This window comes from Gorilla gorilla, chromosome 20, assembly GCF_029281585.2.
Source record: "Gorilla gorilla gorilla isolate KB3781 chromosome 20, NHGRI_mGorGor1-v2.1_pri, whole genome shotgun sequence".
NCBI classification, from domain to species: domain Eukaryota; kingdom Metazoa; phylum Chordata; class Mammalia; order Primates; family Hominidae; genus Gorilla; species Gorilla gorilla.
The window spans coordinates 23,109,359-23,130,950 of NC_073244.2; the positions used below are offsets into that span (position 1 = coordinate 23,109,359).

The following is a 21,592-nucleotide window of genomic DNA, read 5'->3' on the forward strand; positions in this document are numbered from 1 at the left end:
GGAGGGAGGTGGGGGTGTCAGCCCCCCACCCGGCCAGCCGCCCCATCCAGGAGGGAGGTGGGGGGTTAGCCCCCCGCCTGGCCAGCCGCCCCGTCCGAGAGGTGAGGGGCGCCTCTGCCCGGCCGCCCCTACTGGGAAGTGAGGAGCCCCTCTGCCCGGCCAGCCAGCCGCCCCGTCCGGGAGGGAGGTGGGGGGGTCAGCCCCCCGCCCGGCCAGCCGCCCTGTCCGGGAGGTGAGGGGCGCCTCTGCCTGGCCGCCCCTACTGGGAAGTGAGGAGCCCCTCTGCCCGGCCAGCCGCCCCGTCCGGGAGGTGAGGGGCGCCTCTGCCCGGCCGCCCCTACTGGGAGGTGAGGAGCCCCTCTGCCCTGCCACCACCCCGTCTGGGAGGTGTACCCAGCAGCTCATTGAGAGCGGGCCATGAAGACAATGGCGGTTTTGTGGAATAGAAAGGGGAGAAAGGTGGGGAAAAGATTGAGAAATCGGATGGTTGCCGTGTCTGTGTAGAAAGAGGTAGACATGGGAGACTTCATTTTGTTCTGTACTAAGAAAAATTCTTCTGCCTTGGGATCCTGTTGATCTGTGACCTTACCCCCAACCCTGTGCTCTCTGAAACAAGTGCTGTATCTACTCAGGGTTGAATGGATTAAGGGCGGTGCAAGATGTGCTTTGTTAACCAGATGCTTGAAGGCAGCATGCTCGTTAAGAGTCATCACCACTCCCTAATCTCAAGTACCCAGGGACACAAACACTGCGGAAGGCCGCAAGGTCTTCTGCCTAGGAAAACCAGAGAACTTTGTTCACTTGTTTATCTGCTGACCTTCCCTCCACTATCGTCCTGTGACCCTGCCAAATCCCCCTCTGCAAGAAACACCCAAGAATGATCAATAAAAAATAAAAAAAATTAAAAAAAAAAAAGAAATTTCTTTTCTTATAAATGAAAAAAAAAAAAGAAAGCTCAGGAGGAAAAGAGTGGTCCTAGAGTCACTGAGAGACTCGGTCAGTACCCCATGCTTCATACACCTCTGACTGAATAGCACAGTGCTAGAGTGCCCTGGGGACCCTTCTGGCACCACCCAGCCATCTGCAAATGAGGCATTGACCCCTGAAAAGGGAAAGTCACAGAGTCCATTACAGACCAGGACTTAGGGACCCAAAGCTTTTTCCTCTCTTCTGAGGCAGAGCTGATTTTTTTCTGTTTGTTTATTTATTTATTTTTATTTTATTAGTTTATTTTTTTGAGACGGAGTTTCGCTATTATTGCCCAGGTTGGAGTGCAGTGGCGCGATCTCGGGTCACCGCAACCTCCGCCTCATGGGTTCAAGCGATTCTCCTGCCTCAGCCTCTCGAGTAGCTGGGACTACAGGTGCCTGTCACCACGCCCAGCTAATTTTTGTATTTTTAATAGAGATGGGGTTTCATTCTATTGGCCAGGCTGGTCTCGAATTCCTGACCTTGTGATCCACCCGCCTCGGTCTCCCAAAGTGCTGGGATTACAGGCATCAGCCACTGTGCCCTGCCTGTTTTTTTTTTTTTTTTGAGACAGAGTTTTGCTCCTTTTGCCCAGGTTGGAGTGCAGTGGCATGATCTCGACTCACTGCAACCTCCGCCTCCCAGGTTCAAGCGATTCTCCTGCCTCAGCTGCCGGAGTAGCTGGGATTACAGGCATGAGCTACCGCACCCAGCCGAGGCAGAGCTGAGTTTTAAAAAAATCCATCTACTGAAATTTCCACCCACAGGTACTTTCCATTTCCGCACAGTTCCAGAAATACCTCTTGCATCGTTGCTAGGCGCTAAGCAATCTCTTTTTCACCCTCACAGGCATCTTTGGAAATGACTGATATAGATCTGGTGTGGTCACCTTGTCCAGGCTTTCCCAAGATGAGCATCCAAAGTCCCATGTCCAGCCGGGTGCGGGGGGCTCATGCCTGTAATCCCAGCACTCTGGGAGGCCGAGGCAGGTGGATCACCTGAGGTCAGGAGTTCGAGACCAGCCTGGCCAACATGGAGAAATCCCATCTTTACTAAAAAATACAAAAGTTAGCCGGGCCTGGTGGCGGGTGCCTGTAATCCCAGGTACTCGGGAGGCTGAGGCAGGAGAATCACTTGAATCCGGGAGGTGGAGGTTGCATCAAGCCAAGATCGCACCACTACACTCCAGCCTGGGCGACAGAGCAAGACCCCATCTCAAAAAAAGAATAAAAGAAAGTCCCATGTCCCAGGAAACCCCTGGGACCCAGACAAAGGGGGATAGTTGGTCACCCTAGACAGCCTCCCCCTCCTACATATGGGCAAACTGAGGCCCAGGGAAGGGAGGGACTAGCCTAAGCTCACCCAGTCAGAGGGGAATGTGTTCATGGCGTGCGGCAGTTGAAAACCTATTGGCTTCATGGGGCTGCCCCAAACCCATCAAGAGAAACCAAGGAGTATGGAGAGGGGAAAGGACCTGGGCTTTTTTTTTTTTTTTTTTTTTTTTGAGGCAGAGTCTCACTCTGTCACTCAGGCTGGAGTGCAGTGGCACGATCTTGGCTCACTGCAATTTCCGCCTCCTGGGTTCAAGCAATTCTCCTGCCTCAGCCTCCTGAGTAGCTGGGATTATAGCCATCTGCCACCATACCCAGCTAATTTTTGTATTTTTAGTGGAGACAGGGTTTCACCATGTTGGCCAGGCTGGTCTCAAACTCAAACTCCTGACCTCAAGTGATCCACCTGCCTCGGCCTCCCAGAATGCTGGGATTACAGGTGTGAGCCACTGCGCCTGGCCGTCATCTTGGTCTTTTGACAGTGAAGCAAACTAAGGCTTGGGGGGGCAGGCAGTCACTTGCCCAAGGCCATGCTAGAGTGAGTAGCAGAGCCAGAAGCTAGGCATGTGATGAGGTTTTGCCGTGTTGCCCAGGCTGATCTTGAACTCCTGAGCTCAAGTGATCTGCCTGCCTCGGCCTCCGAAGGCACTGGGATTACGGGTGTGAGCCACCATGCCCAGCCAGCATGTGACTTTTATAGCAGGGCACACACATACTGCAAACATGGGCATCTGCCCGTCAGAGTGTAACTCATGCAAACCCTAGGTCCCTACCCCCACTCCCCAACCTCGGTCCCTGGGATGATCCCAGAGGGCACAAGAAAGATCCTGGAAAGAATTCAGTCCCCGGGGGTTATTTTTAGATGCAGAGGTATCCATTTCTGCAAAACATGGGTGCCTCACCCGACCTGGCCTCTGCACAGGCCACCAGCTGCTCTGAGGGATTAACTCTCAGCCAGTTGTGTTTTAAATAGACCCTAGGAGAGGAGCTGAAGCATTTTACCTCATACCCTAGGACCTTGGTCAATGGTAAGACGTAGGACAACCTTGAGAGCAGGGAGAAGCTGCATTTTGGGCTCAAAACTTCAGGGTGAGATTAGAGGAGGGAAAAGCTCATTCCAGTCCTCATCAGGAGTTAGACAAAGAAGCAATGTTCTACTTTGTTTTTAAAAAAAAGAGTTGTGGAGAGAAAAAAGTGGCTTGTTCAAGATCACATTGTTAGTTGGTGGGGATAGCGAGGAGAGGGGCAGGTGTATTGATTACTTACTCTAAAACAGGGATGTCCAATCTTTTGGCTTCCCTGGGCCATGTTTGATGAAGAATTATCTTGGGCCTCACATAAAATACACTCACACTAACGATAGCTGATGAGCTTAAAAAAAAAACCACAAAAAAACCTCATAATTTTTTTTTTTTTTTTTGAGGCAGAGTCTTGCTCTGTGGCCCAGGCTGGAGTGCAGTGGTGTGACCTTGGCTCACTGCAACCTCCACCTCCTGAATTCAAGTGATTCTCATGTCTCAGCTTCCCAAGTAGCTGAGATTACAGGTGCACGCCACCACGCCCGGCTACTTTTTGTATTTTTAGTAGAGATGGGGGTTTCACCATGTTGGCTAGGCTGGTCTCGAACTCCTGACCTCAAGTGATCCACCTGCCTTGGCCTCCCAAAGTGTTGGGATTACAGGCGTGAGCCACTGAGCCCGGCCATGAGTGTATCATTTTGCAGCCCAACCTTTTCACTCAGCAGTAAGCTTATGGGACTTGTCTTTGTTGATACATCTAAAACAGAGATTCTCAACCAGAAGGGATTCTGTTCCCAAAGGATAAATTTGGCAATATCTGGAGACATTCTTGGTTGTCACAGCTGTGTGGTGCCACTGTCATCTAGTGGGTGGAAGCCAGGGATGCTGCTTAACATGCTATAATGCACAGAATGCCCCCATAGCAAAGAATGATCTGATCCCAAATGTCAACAGAGCTGAGGTTGAAAAACCCTGATCAAGGTCTAGTTCACTTTTCTTTTTCTTTTTTCTTTTTGTTTGTTTGTTTGTTTCTGAGATGGAGCCTCCCTCTGTCGCCCAGGCTGGAGTGCAGTGGCGCAGTCTTGGCTCACTGCAACCTCCACCTCCCGGGTTCAAGCGATTCTCCTACCTCAGCCCCCTGAGTAGCTGGGATTACAGGCACCTGCCACCATGCCTGGCTAATTTTTGTATTTTTAGTAAAGACAGCGTTTCACCATGTCGGCCAGGCTGGTCTCAAACTCCTGACCTCAAGTTATCTGCCTGCCTTGGCCTCCCAAAGTGCTGGGTGAGCCACTGCACCCAGCCTGGTTCACTTTTAAATAGCTACTCTATGGCACTCCACATTTTGTGGCTTCCCACAGCTTTACTAAGAGACTGTTGATTTCACTTTTCTCCTGTTGCAACATTGTATCAGTGAAACATCTTCCTTCTCTGTCTTTGTTTATGGTGCTTGTTTCTTTGGGGTTAATAGCAAGGAGTGGAATTGCTGGGGTCCAGGGGATGCACAGCTTCATATTTCCCTGGTATTGCCAAGTTGCCTCTAAGATGGTAATGCCCACTGATGCACTCACCTGGATTTGTAGGAGAAACTCTAGCATTGATAATTATTTCCCCCTGTGAGGTTGACCAAGCTAAGAAGAACGTAATTCCTTTTACAGAATAGAGTGCACTACACCTTTCTCAATTAATAAATGGAACAGAGAAGGTCATTGTTGTTACAATGTCACCAGAAATGCGCAGGCCTGCTGGTGGCTCACACCTGAAATCCCAGCACTTTGGGAGGCCAAGGCAGGAGGATCATTTGAAGCCAGGAGTTCAAGAGCAGCCTGGGCCACACAGTGAGATCCTATCTTTACAAAAAAAGAAAAAAAAAAAGTATAAAAATTGGCCAGGCATGGTGGCACATGTCTGTACTCCTAGCTACTTGGAAGGCTCAAGCCCAGGAGTTTGAGGCTGCAGTGAGCTATGATTGCATCACTGCACTCCAGCCTGGGTGACAGAGCGAGATGCTGTCTCTTAAAAAAAGTGTCCAGGGCCAGGTGTTGTGGTTCATGCCTGTAATCCCAGCACTTTGGGAGGCCAAGGTGGGTGGATCACCTGAGGTCAGGAGTTCGAGACCAGTTTGGCCAACATGGAGAAACCCCCTGTCTACTAAAACTACAAAACTTAGCTGGGCTTGGTGGCAGGTGCCTGTAATCCCAGCTACTTGGGAAGCTGAGGCAGGAGAATCACTTGAACCTAGGAGAAGGCGGAGATTGCAGTGAGCCGAGATCAGGCCACTGCACTCCAGCCTGGGTGACAGAGCAAAACTCTGTCTCCAAAAAAAAAAAAAAGTTAGGGGATCCAACACAACCATGATGACTTTATGTTTGCTAGAATGTGAATTCCATGAGGGCAGGGACCTCACCTGTCTTGTTCATTGTTGTAATACCAGGACCCAAGGCCGGGCGCCGTGGCTCACGCATATAATCCCAGCACTTTGGGAGGCTGAGGTGGGCAAATCACCTGAGGTCGGGAGTTTGAGACCAGCCTGACCAACATGGAGAAAACTTGTCTCTACTAAAAATACAAAATTAGCTGGGCGTGGTGGTCCATGCCTGTAATCCCAGCTAGTCGGGAGGCTGAGGCAGGAGGATTGCTTAAAACCAGGAGGCAGAGGTTGTGGTGAGCCAAGATCGCGCCATTGAACTCCAGCCTGCACAACAAGAGTGAAACACCGTCTCAAACAAACAAACAACAACAAAAAAAACCAGGACCCAGAGGGATGCACATTTCCCATAAATTCATTCACAGTTATTTCTTGAACCCGTACAATGTGTCCAACACAGCCCCTGTTCAGTGGCAGAGAAGGCCTCCGTGGTTGCTGAACTCACGGAGGGATGAAGATCAAATCCACCGATTGAATGTATCATTAGTATATACAGATTTCTTAATCTGTTGCAGATGCTATAATCTGTTGCAGTGGCAATAAACCAGTAGACCAGGTGGCTGATAAACAACAAATTTATTTCTCAGAGTTCTGGAGGCTGGAAGTCTGAGATCAGGGCACTAACATGGTCAAGTTCTAATGAGGGCCCTCTTCTGGCTTGCAGATGATCAACCTCTCCTTGTGTCCTCATATGGTAGACAGCAGAGAATAGCAGGCTTTCTCATGACTCTTATTTGTTTATTTATTGAGATAGAGTCTTGCTCTGTCACCCAGGCTGGAGTGCAGCGGCTTGATCATGGCTCACTGCAGCCTCAACCTTCCAGGCTCAAGTGGTCCTCCCACCTCAGAAGTAGCTGGGAATACAAACGCCTGCCATCACGCCCAGCTAATTTTTATTGTTGTTGTTGTTTTAGAGATGAGATTTCACTATGTTCCCAGGGCTGGTCTGGAACTCCTAGGCTCAAGAGATCCTCTGGCCTCAGCCTCCCAAAGTGCTGGGATTACAGGTGTGAGTCACAATGCCTGGCCTCTCTTGACTAGTTTTTTTTGTTTTTTTTTTTTTTTAGAGACAGAGTCTCACTCTGTCGCCCAGGCTGGAGTGCAATGGTGCAATCTCAGCTCACTGCAACCTCTGCCTCCCGGGTTGAAGCGATTCTCCTACCTCTGCCTCCCTAGTAGCTGGGACTACAGGCGCCTCCCGCAACGCCCAGCTAATTTTTGTATTTCTAGTAGAGACAGGGTTTCACCATATCGGCCAGGCTGGTCTCAAACTCCTGACCTTGTCATCTGCCCGCCTCAGCCTCCCAAAGTGCTGGGATGACAGGCGTGAGCCACCATTTATAAAGGCTCTAACCCCATTCGTGAGGGGTCTACCCTGGTGACATAATCACCTCCCAAAGGCCCGACCTCCTAATGCCATCACAAGCGGGGAGGGGTAGGATTTCAACATACGAATTTTGGAGAGACAGGAACATTCTGTCCACAACAGACACTCTTTCTCTTCCCTGCCAAAAATAGACAAAACTGATTATTTCTTTTGCTTAGTCTTTTGATTTGACTAATAAGAGATCACATTTTGGCCGGGCGCGGTGGCTCACACCTGTAATCCCAGCACTTTGTGAGGCCGAGGCAGGCGGATCACGAGGTCAGGAGATTGAGACCATCTTGGCTAAACAGTGAAACCCCGTCTCTACTAAAATTACAAAAAATTGGGCGTGCTGGCAGGTGCCTGTAGTCCCAGCTACTAGGGAGGCTGAGGCAGGAGAATGGCGTGAACCCGTGAGGTGGAGCTTGCAGTGATCTGAGATTGCACCACTGCACTCCAGCCTGCGGGACAGAGCGAGACTCCATCTCAAACAAAAAAAGAGAGAGATTACATTTTGTGACCTTGTTGTCTCATGTCAATACTGACTGTAGTTTTCATTTCATTAGAATAAGTTGTATTAGGGGAATCGTTGGTTTTAGCTCTGGTCATGTAATGTACAGAGTAGCTGTACCTTACAACTTGATCATAAAGTTGTTCTCTGCAAAACGAAACTAGTTGGGAAAGACAGAATCAATATGATGAAAGAAGTGGTCATACCAGGAGACACCCAAGTTCTAACTCCAAGGTGTGGCCTTAGAAGATTACGAAGATACAACATAAGGATAGAACTATTTATAAAGATTATAAAGGCTTTACATGAGTAATACAAGATGCAAGGATTTGGTGAATAGATGTTAATACTGTACCCCGAGTGTTGCATTTTTATGAACTTTTTTTTTTTTTTTTTTTTTGAGAGGGAGTCTCGCTGTTGTCGGCCTGGGCTGGAGTGCAATGGCACGATCTCAGCTCACTGCAACCTCTGCCTCCTGGGTTCCAGCAATTCTCTTGGCTCAGCCTCCCGAGTAGCTGAGATTAAAGGCGCCCACTACCACGCCTGGCTAATTTTTGTATTTTTAGTAGAGATGAGGTTTCACCATGTTGGCCAGGCTGGTCTCGAACTCCTGACCTCAGGTGATCCACCCACCTCGCCCTCCCAAAGTGCTGGGATTACAGGCGTGAGCCACCGTGCCCAGCCCTTTTTTAAAAAAGAAAAAAAAAAAAAAGCCCAGCTATAGGACCTAAGGACTCAGCAATGGGGTTTTCAAGCCCCCTTCTTTTTAATATGGAATTTTAAAATACTTTTTATCTTGGAAGAGTTTATGACTCACAAGAAGTTGCAAAAATGGTACAGAGAATTTGCAAATACCCTTTACCCAGCTTCCTCCAGTGACATCTTATGTAATGATAGTACATTATTAAAACCAGGAAATTGGCATGGGTACACTATCATTAACTCAACTACAGACTTTATATATTTATTATTTTTGAGACAGAGTCTCATTCTGTCACCCAGGCTGGAGTGCAGTGGTGCACTCATGGCTTACTGCAGCCTCAAACTCTTGGGTTCAAGTGATCCTCCCAACTCAACCTCTTGAGTAGCTGGGACTACAGGTGCATGCCACCATGCCCAGCTAATTAGAAAAAATTTTTTGTAGAGATGGGGTCTCACTGCATTGCCCAGGCTGGCCTCCCCTCCCCTTCCCTCCCTTCCCCTCCCCTCTCAACAGGGTCTTGCTCTGGAGTGCAGTGGCATGCTCATGACTCACTGCAGCCTCCACCTCACCAGCTCAAGTGATCTTCCTACCTCAGCTGCCCGAGTAGCTGGGACTACAGAAGCATGCCACCACGCCCAGCTAATTTTTAAAATTTTTTGCAGAGGTGGGGTCTCACTATGTTGCCCATGTTGGTCTCGAACACCCAGGCTCAAGTGATCCACGTGGCTCAGCCTCCCAGAGTGTTGGGATTACAAGTGTGAGCCACCGTGCCCAGCCCGGAAATAAAAGCTTAATACATGCTACAATGGGGATGAAGCTTGAGGACATTATGCTCAATAAGCTACACAAAACAACAAAGTTTGTATGGTTTCGCTTACATGAGATGCCTAAAGTCATCAATTTCATAGAGACAGAAAAGTAGAATGGTGCCAGGGGCTAGGCGACGGGGGATGAGGAGTGAGTGTTTAATAGGTTTCAGTTTGGGAAGATGAAAGTGTTTTGGAGATGGTTGGTGGTGATGATGGCAAAACAATGTGAATATAATGCCATAGAACCACACATTTGGCCAGGCGCAGTGGCTCATGCCTGTAATCCCAGCACTTTGGGAGGCCAAGGTGGGCAGATCACAAGGTCAAGAGATTGAGACTATCCTGGCCAACATGGTGAAACCCCATCTCCACTAAAAATACAAAAATTAGTTGGGCATGGTGGCGCATGCCTGTAATCCCAGCTACTTGGGTGGCTGAGGCAGGAGAATCACTTGAACCCGGGAGGAGGAGGTTGCAGTGAGCCGAGATCGCGCCACCGCGCTCCAGCCTGGTGACAGAGTGAGACTCTGTCTCAAAAAAAAAAAAAAAAAAAAAAAAGCTATACACTTAAAAATGTTTAAAATGGGCTGGGCATGGTGTCTTACGTCTATAATCCCAACTCTTTGGGAAGCTGAGCCAGGTGGATGGCTTGAGCCCAGGAGTTTGAGACCAGCCTGGGCAACATGGCGAAACCCCGTGCCTACTTTAAATATACAAAAAATTAGCCTGGCATGGTGGCGCGCGTGCCTGTAGTCCCAAATACTTTCGAGGCTGAGGTGGGAGGAGTGTTTGAGCCCAGGAAGTCAAGGCTGCAGTGAGTCGTGATTGCACCACTGCGCTCCAGGCTGGGTGATGGGAGTGAAACCCTGTGTCCAAAAAATAAAAATAAAAAAGTAAAGTGATAAATTTAATGTATATTTTACAAAAAAAAAAATTCTTTTTAAGACAGCAGGTGTAAGAATACCAGCATAAGGCTGGGCACGGTGACTCATGCCTGTAATCCCAGCACTTTGGGAGGCTGAGGTGGGAGGTTCACTTGAGTCCAAGAGTTGGAGACCAGCTTGGCCAACATAGTGAAACCCCTTCTCTACTGAAAATACAAAAATTAGCCAGGCATGGTGGTGGCTGCCTGTGATCCCAGCTACTCGGGAGTCTGAGGCAGGAGAATCGCTTGAACCTGGGAGGCAGAATTGGCAATGAGCTGAGATTGCACCATTGCACTCCAGCCTGGGTGACAGAGTGACACTCTGTTTGAAACAAACAAAAAAAGTTAAAAAAAAAAAAAAAGAATACCAGCATAAGCTCATAGGGATCTTGGGATCAGCTGAGGTCAGAATAGCAATTTCTTTTGTTTCATGTGTGTGTGTGTGTGTGTGTGTGTGTGTGTTTTAGATGGAGTCTTGCTCTGTTGCCCAGGCTGGAGTGCAGTGCAGTGGTGCAATCTCAGCTCACTGCTGCCTCCACCTCCTGAGTTCAAGCGATTCTCCTGTCAGCCTCCTGAGTAGCTGGGATTACAGGCATGCACTACCGTTCCCGGCTAATTTTTGTATTTTTAGGGACGGGGTTTCACCATGTTAGCCAGGCTGGTCTTGAACTCCTGACCTCAAGTGATTTGCCCACCTTGGACTCCCAAAGTGCTGGGATTACAGGTGTGAGCCACCATGCCCAGCCCAGAGTAGCAATTTCAAAATACTCCCAGGTACAAGCTGGCCCGTCTCACCAAGCCTCAGTCTCCTCTTGACAATGAGACTCCTGATAATAAAAGCCATCACTTGGCTGGGGCACTGATGAGGATTTATTAAGTCCTAAATGTGAACTAGTGTCATCATCATTGCCACCTCTCTGGGCATGGAGGAAAGGACTCCCACTCTGCTCTCTATTTTCTCTGTGCAACCTCAGGCATGCGTACAGCCTCTCTGAACCTTGGTTCCTCCTCTGAAACTTACGAAATGCACAGTGTTGGGTAGGCGCTCTGGATTAGGATAGGCTGACCAGAGCATATGGGAGTGAAGACTGCCCTTGGCATGCTGGTGATGATGGGGGACACTCCTGTGCCTCCCAGGAGCAGTCGAACTGTCCCGGCGCCACCCCATCGCGTCCTGGCTGTGCGCCATGCTGCATTGCTTCGGGAGCTACATCCTGGCTGATCTGCTCCTTGGGGAGCCACTGATCGATTACTTCAGCAACAACTCCAGCATCCTGCTGGCCTCAGCTGTCTGGTAAGCCATGCTGGGCATGGGAGAGCAGAGCTGGGTGGGGGAAAGAACAACCTGGGCACCAGGGAGGAGAGAGGTTGGAGGAATTAGAATGCACCAGCAACAGCCCTCATGATGGCCCTGAATATGCTGCCCTCCGTGCCCATCTCTGGTCTAGGCACAGCACGTTGGGGAGGGGGGTCTGACATAACCACAGCTCCCTACCCCCATCCTTCACAGTCTGCCCATCCCCTGGCACTCACCGTTCTCTCCCCAAAAGGTACTTGATTTTCTTCTGCCCCCTGGACCTCTTCTACAAGTGTGTCTGCTTCCTGCCTGTGAAACTCATCTTCGTGGCCATGAAGGAGGTGGTGCGAGTCCGCAAGATCGCGGTGGGCATCCATCACGCCCATCACCACTACCACCACGGGTGGTTCGTCATGATTGCAACTGGGTGGGTCAAAGGTAAATAGGATGATGACAATGAAAAATCATCCCAGTGGAGAACTTTTGGTCCAGTGGTACTACCAGGCACCCCAGCTGGGAAAGCCATTGCTCCAGGCACAGGGGCATAAAGACTGCAGTCGGTGTTCAAACCTCCCTACAGGTATCAGCCGATACCTTTAGGGTAAATGGGAAGATTCTTCTAGAAATGTTACTGTCAGGGGTACCTAAGACAGTGATGATGACGACAAAAGCCAGCATTGCCAGAGCAGGGTTTCTCACTTGCAGCACTACTGACATGTGGGGCTGGATCATTCTTTGTGGTGGGGGCTGCCTTGTGCACTATAGGATGTTGAACAGCACACTTGGCCTCCACCCACGAGATGCCAGTAGCACACTTGTCCCCAGCTGTGACAAAGAAATTGTCTCCAGACATTGCTAAATGCCTCCTAGAGGGCAAAATTGCTGCAGGTGAGAACCCCTTCTTCTCTAGAGCTCTAGCTATAGGAGTTCTTAACTTTTGTGGACCATGGCCCTTTTGCCAGTGAAGCCTACAGACCCTTTTGTGTGCAGAAAATAGAGCTAGACATGGTGGCTCATGCCTGTAGTTCTAGCTACTCAGGAGGCTGAGGTGGGAGGATCACTTCAGCCTAGGAGTTCAACATTACAGTGAGCTATGATTGTGCCACTGCACTCCAGCTGGGCAACAGAGCAAGAGTCTGTCTCTAAAAAATTAAAATTAAAAAATAAAGTAATAATGAAAATGTTATTAGAAATAAAGAACATTTTATAATGATAAAAGGGTCAATCCACCAGGAAGATATAACAACTGTAAACATATATGCACCTAGAAACAGAGCACCAAAATACATAAAGCAAAAATGGACAGAAGTTAGGGGAGAAAGAGATAATTCAACATTAAAAGTTGGAGAAGTGGGCCAAGGAGTAACAGGAAAGCAGGGAAAGAAGGCCTGAGCAAGTGCCAAAAACCATTGGGCACTTTATCCTCACTTCCTGCCCACCAGATATGGGTACCCACAAAGTGCCAAGACCTAGAATCACTCTCCATTGAGCCATGGTGTCCTCAGTTATTCCTTGCTATGGGGAGCCAACCTGTGCATTATACAATGGTGAGCCACCTCCCTGGCCTCGACTCACTAAATACCAGTAGCACTCCCTCCCCAGCTGTGACAACTCAAAGTGTTTCTCAACATTGCCAGATGCTTCCTTGGGGGCAAAATGGCCCCAGATGCGATTCCCTGGTCCAGTAGTACATCTCAGGCACTCAGTTGGTGCAGCAGTTCCTGGAGTGGATGTCCAAGTCTATTTAACCAATACATTTAGGGTAAATGGGAAGATTCTTCCAGAAATTTAATCATTCTATCTCCATTTGAGTCTTCTTATTGTCTCTCCAGGAAGCTTTTAGTACTGAGCAGATTCCCCGGGGGTATAGCATCTCCTCCAGAGGATGGGTGGCTTGAGAAAGATTGAGAACTTGGAGCCTTGAGGAGGAGAGAGACTGCGGGTGGGGGCTGCCTTGGAAGCCTCATATACAGCTTGGGGTCCTGGATTAGGGGCAACAGGACAGACAACCCCAGGTCGAAGACCTGCCTTGCAGGTGGGGACATGACTGATTCCTTTAGGTGGCTTTTGCTCTGAATTTGCCATATGATCCTCAACAAGGCTCTGTCCTCTCTGAGCCTCAGTTTCCCCACCTGCAGCTGATGATCATACACCCCCAGGCTTAGTGTCCTTCTAGAGAAGATTCTGGGAGTGGAGAGACTGCTTCCTTGGGAATTCAAACAAGAGGAAAGGAGACCTGGGGGTGGTGGGCTTGTTCAGAAGCACCCTGTCCTGTAGGTTCTGGCGTCGCCCTCATGTCCAACTTTGAGCAGCTGCTCCGAGGGGTCTGGAAGCCAGAGACCAACGAGATCCTGCACATGTCTTTGTGAGTATCCCACTCCACCTCTCCCTCCATGCCTCCTGTATGTCCGGGTGCCTGACCCTGAGTTGGATGCTGCTGATAACTTAGAGAGGCCTCAACCCTTGACTCTGCCTTTCAGGAGCTTTCAGAGGCTATGACTGGGGAAGCTCAAAGCAGAGCCATAGCTCTGCTCAGTGTGGAGGTTGGGGAGGGCAGAGCTGCAGGAAGGAGGCAATACCTGATTGGGGTTTTGAAGGGTGAGCAGGAGTTCACTGGCCAAGAAGGAGTCTCCCAACAGAGGCCAGCATCTCTGCCAACTGTGAAATCACAGAAGAGCAGCAGTGCTGCTGCGTGTGCGGGGTCAGGGTACAGGGTATGCATGGGATATGGAGTGTGCATTGGGAGCGTATCTGGAGCTAAGTGGACAAGGCCGGGTGATAGCATCCAAGACCCAATGCAGGATCCCACACTGCCTTTAGCTTAATGTTTTTTTTTTTAATTTTTTGAGACAGAGTCTTGCTCTGTCGCCCAGGCTTGAGTATGCTGGCATGATCTCGGCTCACTGCAACCTCCACCTCCCAGGTTCAAGAGATTCTCGTGCCTCAGCCTCCCGAGTACCTGGGATTACAGGCATGTGCCACCATGCCCGGCTAATTTTTGTATTTTGAGTAGAGATGGAGTTTCACCATGTTGGTCAGGCTGGTCTGGAACTCCTGACCTCAAGTGATCTGCTGACCTCAGCCTCCCAAAATACTGGGATTACAGGCATAAGCCACCCTGCCCTGGACAGTTTAGTGCATTTTTAAAAGACCTTTTTGGGGGCTGGGTGTGGTGGCTCACACCTGTAATCTCTGCACTTTGGGAGGCCAAGCCTGGAGGTTTGTTTGAGTCCAGGAGTTCAAGACAAGACTGGGCAACATAGTGAGACCTATTCTATGTTAAAAAAAAAAGTTAAATTAGCTAGGCATGGTGGGATGCACTTGTGGTCCCAGCTACTCAGGAGGCTGAGGCAAGAGGATTACTTGAGTCCAGGAATTCGAGGCTTCAGTAAGCTAGGATCATGCCACTGTACTCCAGCTTGGGTGGCAGAGCAAGACCTTGTCTCAAAAAAAAAAAAAAAAAAAAAGGGATCATGCATTTAAATCACCTGGCCCTGGAACCTGGTGAGTGCTTTGGAAATATTAGGTAGAATTATCATCATTAGGCTGGGCACGGTGGCTCACGCTTGTAATCCCAGCACTTTGGGAGGCTGAGGTGGGCAGATCACCTGAGGTCGGCAGTTTGAGACCAGCCTGACCAACATAGAGAAACCCCATTTCTACTAAAAATACAAAATTAGCTGGGTGTGGTGGTGCATGCCTGTAATCCCAGCTACTTGGGAGGCTGAGGCAGGAGAACCACTTGAATCTGGGAGGCGGAGGTTGCAGTGAGCCGAGATCACGCTATTGCACTCCAGCCTGGGCAGCAAGAGCGAAATTCCATCTAAAAAAAAAAAAAAAAAAAAAATTAGCTAGGGGTGGTGGCATGCCTGTAGTCCCAGCTACATGGGAGGCTGAGGCAGGAGAACCACTTGAACCCGGGAGGCAGAGGTTGCTGTGATCCGAGATCGTGCCACTGCACTTCAGCCTGGGCAATAGAGCAAGACTCTGTCTCAAAGAAAGAAACAGAGAGAGAGAGAGAGAGAGGAAGGATTATTAAATACATGCAGTGAAGCTGGGCATGGTGGCCCACCCCTGTAATCCCAGCTATTCAGGAAGCTGAGGTAGGGGGATTGCTTGAAACCAGGAATTCAAGACCAGCCTGGGCAACATTACAACATCCCATCTCTGAAAAAAAAAAAGAAAAAAAAAATTAGCCAGGTGTGGTGGTGCGTGCCTGTAGTTCCAGCTACTCAGGACGCTGAGGCAGGAAGATCGCTTGGTCTCAGAAGGTTGAAGCTGGAGTGAGCTGTGATCACACAAGTGTACTCCAGCCTGGGCAACAGAGCGAGACCTTGTCTCAAAAAAAAAAAGCAATGAGAGACAGACATCAGGAATAGAAGTCACAGGTCTGTCTTTTGCAACAAATAAAAATATCTTAAACCTATTTTGCAAGGAAAAAAATAAAAGTTAAGGAAAACTCTGCATGTTGTAATCACATTTTCTGGGGGAAATGAGCTGATGGGGGATCCCCAAGATCATCCTGATGTTCCATGATTTGCTAGAAGGACTCAGAGAACTTAGCAAAGCCATTATATTCAGGGTTATGATTTATTACAGTGACAAGATATAGAATAAAATCAGCAGAGGCAGCTCACGCCTGTAATCCCAGCACTGTGGGAGGCTGAGATAGGAGGATTGCTCAAGGCCAGGAGTTCAAGACCAGCCTATGCAATAGAACAAGACTCCATCTCTATAAAAAAAAAAAAACAACTTAAAAATTAAGCAGGCACAGTGGCACATAACTCTAGCCCTAGCTACTTGGGGGGCTGAGGTGGGAGAATCACTTGAGCCTCAGAGTTTGAAGTTATAGTGAGCCATGATCAGACCACTGCACTCCAGCCTGGGTGATAGAGAGAGACCCTGTCTCTATAAATAAATAAATAAATAAATAAATAAATAAATAAAACGAAATCAGCAGGGGTTGGCTGGGCGTGGTAGCTCACGCCTGTAATCCCAGCACTTTGGGAGGCTGAGGCGGGTGGATTATTTGAGGTCAGGAGTTCAAAACCAGCCCGGCCGACATGGCGAAACCCCGTCTCTAGTAAAAATACAAAAATCAGCTGGCGTGGTGGCGGGCACCTGTAATCCCAGCTACTCGGGAGGCTGAGGCAGGAAAATCACTTGAACCCAGGAGGTGGAGGTTGCAGGGAGCTGAGATCATGCCACTGCATTCCAGCCTGGATGACAGAGTGAGACTCTGACTCATACACAAACAAGAAATCAGCAGGGGCAAAATGTGCATGAGGCAGAGTACAGGAGAGAAAAGGTGAAAATATGCAGTTTTCCTCTCCCAGTGGAATCACGTGGACAGGGCTTCATTCTCCCAGCAGCAATGTGTGACAACATGCATGGTGTACTGCCAACCAGGGAAGCTCTTCTGAGCCTGGGTATCCAGGGTTTTTATTGCAGCTCAGAACTAGCTAACCACCTGTGTGGCTGACCTCAGTCTTCAGCCCCTCTAGAGGTCCACCTGATGCTACGTGGCCCAAGACCCCCACCATAAATTACGTTGTTACTACCTGCTGTGGCCCAAGGCCGTCCTCAGGCAAACAAAGACAGTCTTATCAAGGCAGGACACTCCAAGGGCTTAGAGGGCATATTCCAGGAGCTGGACAAAGGCCAGACCTTTCCTTGGACCAGGTTAACCCATCATGCATAGGATGACACCATCTCAACCTCCCACCTTACAATCAGGAGAAGCTGTGGCTGGGCGCAGTGGCTCATGCCTATAATCCCAGCACTTTGGGAGGCCGAGCAGATCACTTGAGGCCAGGAGTTCGAGACCAACCTGGCCAACATGGTGAAACCCTGTCTCTCCTAAAAATACAAAAATTAGCCAGGCATGGTGGCATATGCGTGTAATCCCAGCTACTTGGGAGGCTGAGGTGGGAGAAACACTTGAAACAAGGAGGTGGAGGTTGCAGTGAGCCGAGGTTGTGCCACTGCACTCCAGCCTGGGCAACAGAGCGAGACTCCATCTCAAAAGGAAAAGAAAAGGGAGAAGCTGGGATGGGAGCTGGTGCCAGGGCAGGGGGGTGTCTGGGCCAGAGTTACGAAGACTTGAGCCATGCAGGCACCTCCTGGTAATGACAGCTGCTCCCTCCAGCCCCACCAAAGCCAGCCTGTATGGAGCCATCCTCTTCACCCTCCAGCAGACCCGCTGGCTCCCAGTGTCCAAAGCCAGCCTCATCTTCATCTTCACCATGTTCATGGTGTCCTGTAAGGTAAGCCTTTCTCTTCTTGCAGCGTTCTTGCCTTGACCAATGCCACCCTGCCACCTCCAGGTTGGGAGTGGGGAAATTGGACACTCCCAGCCTTATGTGGCTGGGACAGGCAGCCCAGAGAGGGGAGATGCTTGCCAGTAAGTCACTGGGAAGAGAGTTTAAAAGGCAGTGTCCAGCAGCCAGGACACAGGTGAGAGGAACAGGCCTTCTGTGTAAAGGACCCAGCCTGAGCCAGGGTCAAGGTGGGCCCACTCTCTTGGGTACAGAGACCAGAGGGACAAGAAGCTGAAATGGCAGCATCAGGTAGCCAGGAACTCAGTTGGACCAGGAATAGTTCTAGTCAGACAGTCGTGCCTTGAGTTGACATCACCCCACCCAGGAGGGGTCTTCAGGGGCTGGGCTCTCTCCTTCTGCATGAAGATCTTAGCTCAGGGCTGTGTCTTCCCTGGGCGAGGACTCCAGGGCTGTCAAAAGGGAGTGAGCATGTCTCCCTACATGAGGGGAGAAGGGAGAGGCAAGCAGATGGCTGGGATCCTGTCCTGCTATGTTTGTAGCTCTACCCCAGGCCAAATGTCTTAGTCCATTCAGGCTGCTGTATAACAGAATGCAGTGCCATAGACTGGGTGGCTTAGAAACAACAGAAATTTATTCCTGGGCAGGCGTGGGGGCTCATGCCAACACTTCAGGAGGCCAAGGCAGGCAGATCACTTGAGGCCAGGAGTTCAAGACCAGCCTGGGCAACATGGCGAAACCCCATCTCTCCTAAAAATACAAAAATTAGCCAGGCGTGGGGTCACATGCCTGTAATCCCAGCTACTCGGGAGGCTGAGGCAGGAGAATCGCTTGAACCCAGGAGGTGGAGGTTGCAGTGAGCTAAGATCGCACCACCGCACTCCAGCCTGGGCAACAAATTGAGACTGTCTCAAAAACAAACAAACAGGCAAACAAAATACAAATACAAAAATTAACCAGGCATGGTGGTGCATGCCTGTAATCCCAGCTACTTGGATGGCTGAGGCATGAGAATTGCTTGAACCCAGGAGGTGGAGGCTGCAGTGACCTGAGATCATGCCATTGCACTCCAGTTTGGGCAACAGAATGAGACCCTGTCTCCAAAAAAAGGAAAAGGAAGAAATGTATTTCTTACAGTTCTGGAGGCTGGGAAGTCCAAGATCAGGGTACTAGCCTGGTCGGGTTCTGGTGAGGGCCCTCTTCACTGGTTGCAGATAGGCAGCATCTCACTGTGTCCTCGCATGGTGGAAGGGACTGGTTAGCTCTCCTGGGCCTATTTATAAGGGCACTAATGTCTTTCCTGAGGGCTCCACCCTTATGATCTAATTACCCCTCCAAAGGCCTCACCTCCTAATACCATCGCCTTGGTGATAGGTTTCAACATATGAATTTGGGAGGACACAGACCTTCAGACCTGCACTTAGCACAGCTTTTCTCTGAGCCCAGGTGTCGTGGGGAATTCTGGGGGATGGGTGACCAGCAGTCCCAGTGTGCTTGGAACTTTCCAGGGGTCAACACTTGAAATCTGGCATCCTGGGAAACCTGAGATGGTCGCCCATCATCCTGGGGGTGCATGCAGCCAGAGGGCTGGGTCTGGGCTACCTCCAACCTTGACTTTGATGACATTCTCTCCCCTCTTCTCCCCACCCTGCCCTCCCCTCCTTTGCTTTCTACCTTGGTCTCCCTCTGTCTCTCTTGCTGTCCCCCTGGCCACCCCACCTCAGGTGTTTCTGACAGCCACCCACTCACACAGCTCCCCCTTTGATGCCCTGGAGGGCTACATCTGCCCGGTGCTGTTTGGTTCGGCCTGCGGGGGTGACCATCACCACGACAACCATGGTGGGTCCCACAGTGGTGGTGGGCCAGGAGCTCAGCATTTGGCCATGCCCGCCAAGTCCAAGGAGGAGTTGAGCGAGGGCTCCAGGAAGAAGAAGGCCAAGAAGGCGGATTAGGGGGTGGCCCAAGGGGCACCGGGGAGAGGACCCGGACCCAGGACCCTCTGAGCTGGGAGGCTTCCTGCGCTCAGATCTATCCTTTCCTGGCCTTGACTTCCCCATCTGCAAATCAGGGTCATTGGCTCACCCTCCAGGGCTGACGTGGGGGTTGAGATATGGGGATGAGGATGAAGAACTTTTGTAGAAATCGGGGTTCCCTCTTTCTCTCTGCCAGGACCCCATAGAGTCACAGCTTTTGGAGGGGTTCACAGAATCCTGGCAGCAGCTCCAGTCAAGAATGTCACTGGTTGGCACTGATATTCTTAGTTCTATTTTTCCTTCTTTAAAATTGCATCTTGACCAGGCACAGTGGCTCATGCCTATAATCCTAGCACTTTGGGAGGCCGAGGCGGGCAGATCACCTGAGGTCAGGAGTTCAAGACCAGCCTGGCCGACATGGTGAAACCCCATCTCTACTGAAAATACAAAAATTAGCCAGACCTGGTGGTGCACGCCTTTAATCCCAGCTACTCGGGAGGCTGAGGCAGGAGAATCACATGAATCCGGAAGGTGGAGGTTGCAGTGAGCTGAGATCTTCCCACTGCACTCCAGCCTGGCCAATAGAGCAAGACCCTGTCTCAAAAAAAAAAAAATTGCATATTGACTCCTGAAGAACTTCAAGCCATGTTGAGATCCATTCATTTGATGGACATTTTCTAAGTACCTGTGAGCCAGGTGCTGCCATTTCAAAGTCTCTTCTTACCACGCTCCTCAGTGGCTAGACATTTTCACGTGGCCAGAAAGTCCCGACTCTTGCTGGGCGTCCCTGGACAAGTTGCCTTCCTCCTCTGAGCTTGGCGCTCCCCATCTGTATAGTGGAGACCCTTGGCCCCCCTCTGTACAGAAGGGCCGATGCGAAGCTGCAGTTAAAAAAGGCTCACATGCTCCTAGCCTCGTGCAGTCAGGAGGGGAGACCAGGACAGTTGGAAATTATGATTGCAAATGGCTTTGCATTTTAGATCATTCGTGTGTGTGGATCAGAGAAACGCACAAGTTCCCTGGCACAAAGGAAGCCCTCAGTAGACACGTCTAGGGCAGGCTTGAGAGATCAGATGGCGTGAAAGGCTTGTGATCTGTTCGTCTCAGGCTCCCCCTAAACCAAAGAAATGGAGCCAGCTGGTTGGGGTTCCACGATCCAGCTCTATCAAGGGGCTCTGAGTGTGCACAGTTGGGACCTGGATGTATCAGGTCTCCCTCAGGCTGGAGTCCATTGTCACTCATTCAGCCATTGAACAAACATACAGATGCTTACTCGCTCTGTGGTCAGCCTTGTGCTGCTGCTGGGCGGGCCAGGAACCTGCTTCAGTGTGAGCGAGGTGGATGATATTATAGCTGAAGGGTCCCTCCTGGTCACCCTCATCTCAGCCTAGGTCACCAGGATGTCTGAGAGGGGTGGGTGCATGGGACGGGCGTGGCCAGTCTCAGGTGAGGTTTGGGCCCAGACCTCGTTGGAGTCCCAGATGTTGCCAGGCTGTTGGAAAATTGCCTTGTTTCCTGTGATGCCTGGGAGTTAGGTGGGTCCTGGGGAGGTTTCGTCCTCTTGCTTGTCCACCGCAGCTCGGCGTGGAGGGGCAGCCAATAAATCATTGTGAATGAACCCTCATGGCTTGTCTGATTTATGCCTGGGATTTTGTTTTTTGTTTTTGTTTTTGTTTTTGTTTGAGACCGAGTCTCACTCTGTTGCCCAGGCTGGAGTGCAGTGGCCCGATCTCGGCTCCCTGCAACCTCCACCTCCCGGGTTCAAGCAATTCTCCTGCCTCAGCCTCCCGAGTAGCTGGGATAATAGGTGCCTGCCATCACACCTGGATAATTTTTGTATTTTTAGTAAAAGCGGGGTTTCACCATGTTGCCATGCTGGTCTTGAACTCCTGACCTCAAATGATCCACCACCTCGGCCTCCCAAAGTGCTGGGATTACAGGCGTGAGCCACTGAGCCCAGCCACATGCCTGGGATTTTGGCCT

At 50.2% G+C, this 21,592-nt stretch overlaps 1 protein-coding gene across 1 annotated transcript in view; it reads left to right on the top strand.

Annotated features, from left to right (window-relative positions):
• TMEM38A (transmembrane protein 38A) overlaps positions 1-21,227 on the top strand; it is a 30,219-nt gene extending 8,992 nt beyond the window's left edge. Inside the window, exons 2-6 of the mRNA XM_031003882.3 lie at positions 11,199-11,355; positions 11,612-11,796; positions 13,636-13,723; positions 17,507-17,624; positions 19,361-21,227. Of these exons, the coding sequence (XP_030859742.2) occupies positions 11,199-11,355; positions 11,612-11,796; positions 13,636-13,723; positions 17,507-17,624; positions 19,361-19,588 (776 nt within the window). The 3' untranslated portion in view covers positions 19,589-21,227. The remainder of the gene's footprint in view (positions 1-11,198; positions 11,356-11,611; positions 11,797-13,635; positions 13,724-17,506; positions 17,625-19,360) is intronic.
• Positions 21,228-21,592: the final 365 nt, after the last annotated feature.